Here is a 3,531-nt window from a genome sequence, read left to right on the forward strand (position 1 = left end):
TTGATCAATTACTCCTTACCTTAATGAAGCTTAAATTGAATTGTGGCCATGTAGACCTTGCAACAAGGTTTAATTGTAGCACAGCCACAGTAACTAACATCTTTACCACTATCCTTAGTGCACTGTATGACATTTTGTTTGTTGGTCTACTTGAGAACAACATCCCCTCCACAGCCAAAAATCAGACATAACTGCCAGACTGCTTTTGACCTTTTCCAAACTGTAGGATAGTGCTTGACTGCACAGAGGTTGCTGTTTCGAACACAGAGAGGCTGGACACACAAAGTAATTTGTACAGCCATTATAAAGGAAGGACCACGCTAAAGGCTTTAATTGGTGTGTCTCCCAATGGAGTGATTACCTATGCCAGTGACCTGTACGGTGGGAGTGCCTCAGACAAAGCAATAACAGCGGACTGTGGACTTCTCCAACATCTACAACCAGGTGATATGGTTATGGCAGACAAGGGCTTCACAATTCGGGATATTTTGCCAGAGGGAGTCCTTCTTAACATCCCATCTTTCCTTGTCAATGGACAGTTTACGCAGGAGGAAGTCAACAATAACAGACTTATCTCCAGTGCAAGGATACATGTGGAGCGGTCCATTCAGAGGCTGAAGTTGTTTAGCATTTTGGACCATATCCCATATCAGTTTAGAAAAAACATCAACAAGATACTGAAAGTATGTGTGTGTCTTACAAATTTGCAAACACCCATTCTCTGTGAAATTCAATAAATTAACTAATTGTGTCTTTCTGGTCTTTTTAATGTTAGTTTTGAATAATTAAGGCCAGTTTGTTTTGCAACTTTTATCAAAAAAAGTAAAACCAGATAAAAATGTTTCTCCTCTCTATTTATTAAGTATTATTTATTTGAAGTGCTGAAGTCTATTTATTAAGTATTATAATAATATATACATATATATATATATATATATATATATAACATGAATTATATAATATATAATTTATTATTAATTATAAATTAATTTAATTAATCAATTCATCCAATAAATTACAAATGCAAATTAATTCTGTGACACAATGTGTGGTAGGAAACAGTTTTTATAAAATGTTTCCAGGGTATCAATGTTAACCACCCATGTTGGGTCTATGAGCACTGTCAGAATCACAAAGTCAAGAGGAGTCCATACAAGCAGATGACAACAGTTAGCTCTAGTCAGGTGTAGGTTGCCCTGGATCTGATGCCAATAGTGGTGAGTTGGTTTTAGTGTTAGGGCACCAGTCACCTCCTCCAACTCAAGAAAAAAGTCCTTACTCTCTGCTGCCTGCAGAATAGTCTTGGTTCTGGCCGACCATGGACATTTCACCTCAATAATGTAATCACCAGATACTGTCCCGTCTGGAGATCCACCAAGCAGGCCGCTATCAGACAGGAACAGTCCCCTCTCCTGGATATCGACACCAGTGTGCTCTGTGTACTGCTGCTTTGCCCTTGGCTCATGAAGGATTCCCCAATCACATGCCTTTAATAAAAACACAAAAAATGTCACAATATTAGATACACTGATAAGTTTAATCACTTATCCACTTCTTACTTTAGATCCGTCTTGGACATTGTAATGGCCAAGCAGGGTTTTGAATAAGGAAGGGGGGTAAGACTTCCGCTTGACTGCTGCCAAGACCACACCAAAGTTGCTTGCCGTGATCCGTTTCTTGCGAAATGCCGACCTGTTATTAAAAAAAAAAAAAAAGGCAAGTTGCAATTACTAGTTTTGTATTATTTCAGCTTGTATTTTATTTTGTACAGTGATGCTAAGAGCTCAATGCATTATGACTTGAGTAAACATGCAAATACTGTAGACAAAAAATGCAAGCAAATCAAGAAAACATCTACAACAGCCCATACAAAGCATTTAGAAAATCTGCAGCAAATTCAGACAACACATTACAACATATGAAGTTGCAGCATGTTTTCTAAATGAAGTGCATAGGTTGTCAAATTGATATATTCTTAATTTGTGTTTTGTCTATCTGCATACATTGTATGTTGCAGTGCATTGAGTTCCCAGGGCCACAGCAGTTTTTATTAATGCACTTTCTTACCATAAAGGGCTCTTTGCTTGCCCAACTGTTGCTGCCTCGATCTGCTGCTTCTCATCATCTGTGACCGAATTGTTAATGACTTAACATAGCATATGTGATGTTTCTGGAAACATGGTGGGCAAATCAAAGTGCAAGAGACAGAAGTCGTACCTGAGGCGGTTCAGGACTCAAAATCCAGCCCATTCCAGTGAAACGCCCAAGTTTTGACAAAGATGCCAGTGCCCATTCTTTGTCCTCCTGTGTGACAGGTCTTTTGATTCCAGCTGAAATAAAACAAGTAATACTATCAACAGTCTTTTAAACTCACAGTGTACACTACACTCTTCATGCAGTATATCAGATTAACAATATTTTAAGGATTCAGAATAGATCACTGTCTGGCCAACTAAAATGTCAATATGAAGATAAAGCTTAAATTCATTACAATGTGACTATGTTAGCATTGTTTAATAAATACTATTCATTCTCATAACAGCTTTAACCCAGTGGTCTTGGATGACCCCTGCACATTTTAGTAGTTTCTTGCTCTACCACACCAGCTTCGTCTCCGAAAGGGGTTTGTTAATCAGCTGATTAGTTGGATCAGGCGTGTTGGGAGCAGGGTAAAAACTAAAATGTGAAGGGCAAGGGGTCCTCTAGGACCGGGTTAGGGAAAACACTGCTTTAATCCACCTAGCGTTAAGCAAATAAACCAGGCAACATCAACAGCACTTGCAAATTAATTACTAACCTCGTGTTGTGGATGGTGTCATCTCAGACACCCGCTTGGCTGCAATTTCGTCCGTTTTCGATGTCTTCGCCCTCTTCCACGAGCATTCCACATCAGTGCGGGACACGTTTTTCTCAACCCAAATCAACCAGGCTGCCATATGATGGCACTTGTCTCTGCCAATTGGGCACTCGCAGGTACTGTACCTCACTGACTGACCCTCAACATGCACCTATATCGAACAAAATTTAATCCTCGCTGTCCCTAACACATCTTCAAGACCTTATCAGTGCTGTATTTAAAGTAGTAGCCTAAAGATATTTCTGTAGCGCTAGCACTACCTAGCTACGAAGTGGCAGCTCATTAGCTATTTGCAGGCTAGCTAACATAACTTAACTAATCCCACAAAAGCCTTTATATTTAGATTTTCATTATTTACGTCCAAAGTTATAGCAGTCCTGTGCATTTATTATACAAATACCTCAGTCAGAACATGACATATCATCTTTAAATGCTAATTAGCGAACCTAGCTAACCCTCCTACCTTCTAACTCACCTCAACCTCGTAAATCATCTTTTTCATGGATGCCTGGACTCTACCCTTGAATATACCACCTGGAAGAACACTTACACTTATCACTCTATTTGAGTTAAAAGAGTTTAGACCTTTTTTAACCCTCAATGGTGCCTCACTAAAGAAAGAAGTAATGGTAAAAAGGTTCACAGGTTCAGCCATAGTTGCTTGCGTTTGGGAT

General features: G+C 39.2%; 1 protein-coding gene across 2 annotated transcripts; it reads right to left on the reverse strand.

Annotated features, from left to right (window-relative positions):
* Window positions 1-826: 826 nt before the first annotated feature.
* Window positions 827-3,531, reverse strand: LOC134322724 (uncharacterized). Of its 2 annotated transcripts, XM_063004081.1 has the most exons (6): window positions 3,333-3,531; window positions 2,798-3,008; window positions 2,218-2,330; window positions 2,068-2,125; window positions 1,560-1,692; window positions 1,235-1,487 (listed from the first exon to the last, which is right to left on the reverse strand). In XM_063004081.1, the coding sequence occupies exons 1-6, from the start codon at window positions 3,510-3,512 to the stop codon at window positions 1,328-1,330; spliced, it is 855 nt and encodes a 284-aa protein (XP_062860151.1). In that variant the 5' UTR covers window positions 3,513-3,531; the 3' UTR covers window positions 1,235-1,327. The 2 variants fall into 2 exon arrangements, with proteins under 2 accessions (XP_062860150.1, XP_062860151.1); XM_063004080.1 differs by lacking the exons at window positions 1,560-1,692; window positions 2,068-2,125 and having other exon boundaries at window positions 827-1,487.

The sequence above is a fragment of the Trichomycterus rosablanca genome, chromosome 1 (assembly GCF_030014385.1).
Source record: "Trichomycterus rosablanca isolate fTriRos1 chromosome 1, fTriRos1.hap1, whole genome shotgun sequence".
Classification (NCBI taxonomy): domain Eukaryota; kingdom Metazoa; phylum Chordata; class Actinopteri; order Siluriformes; family Trichomycteridae; genus Trichomycterus; species Trichomycterus rosablanca.

Excerpts from the sequence above, each read along its gene's own strand:
- LOC134322724 (XM_063004080.1), bottom strand. The coding sequence starts at position 3,512 with ATGGCTGAACCTGTGAACCTTTTTACCATTACTTCTTTCTTTAGTGAG. Across the intron at positions 3,009-3,332 it reads AGATGATTTACGAGGTTGAG|GTGCATGTTGAGGGTCAGTC; the intron begins GTGAGTTAGAAG and ends TGTTCGATATAG. Across the intron at positions 1,488-2,217 it reads TGAGTCCTGAACCGCCTCAG|GCATGTGATTGGGGAATCCT; the intron begins GTACGACTTCTG and ends TTTTTATTAAAG.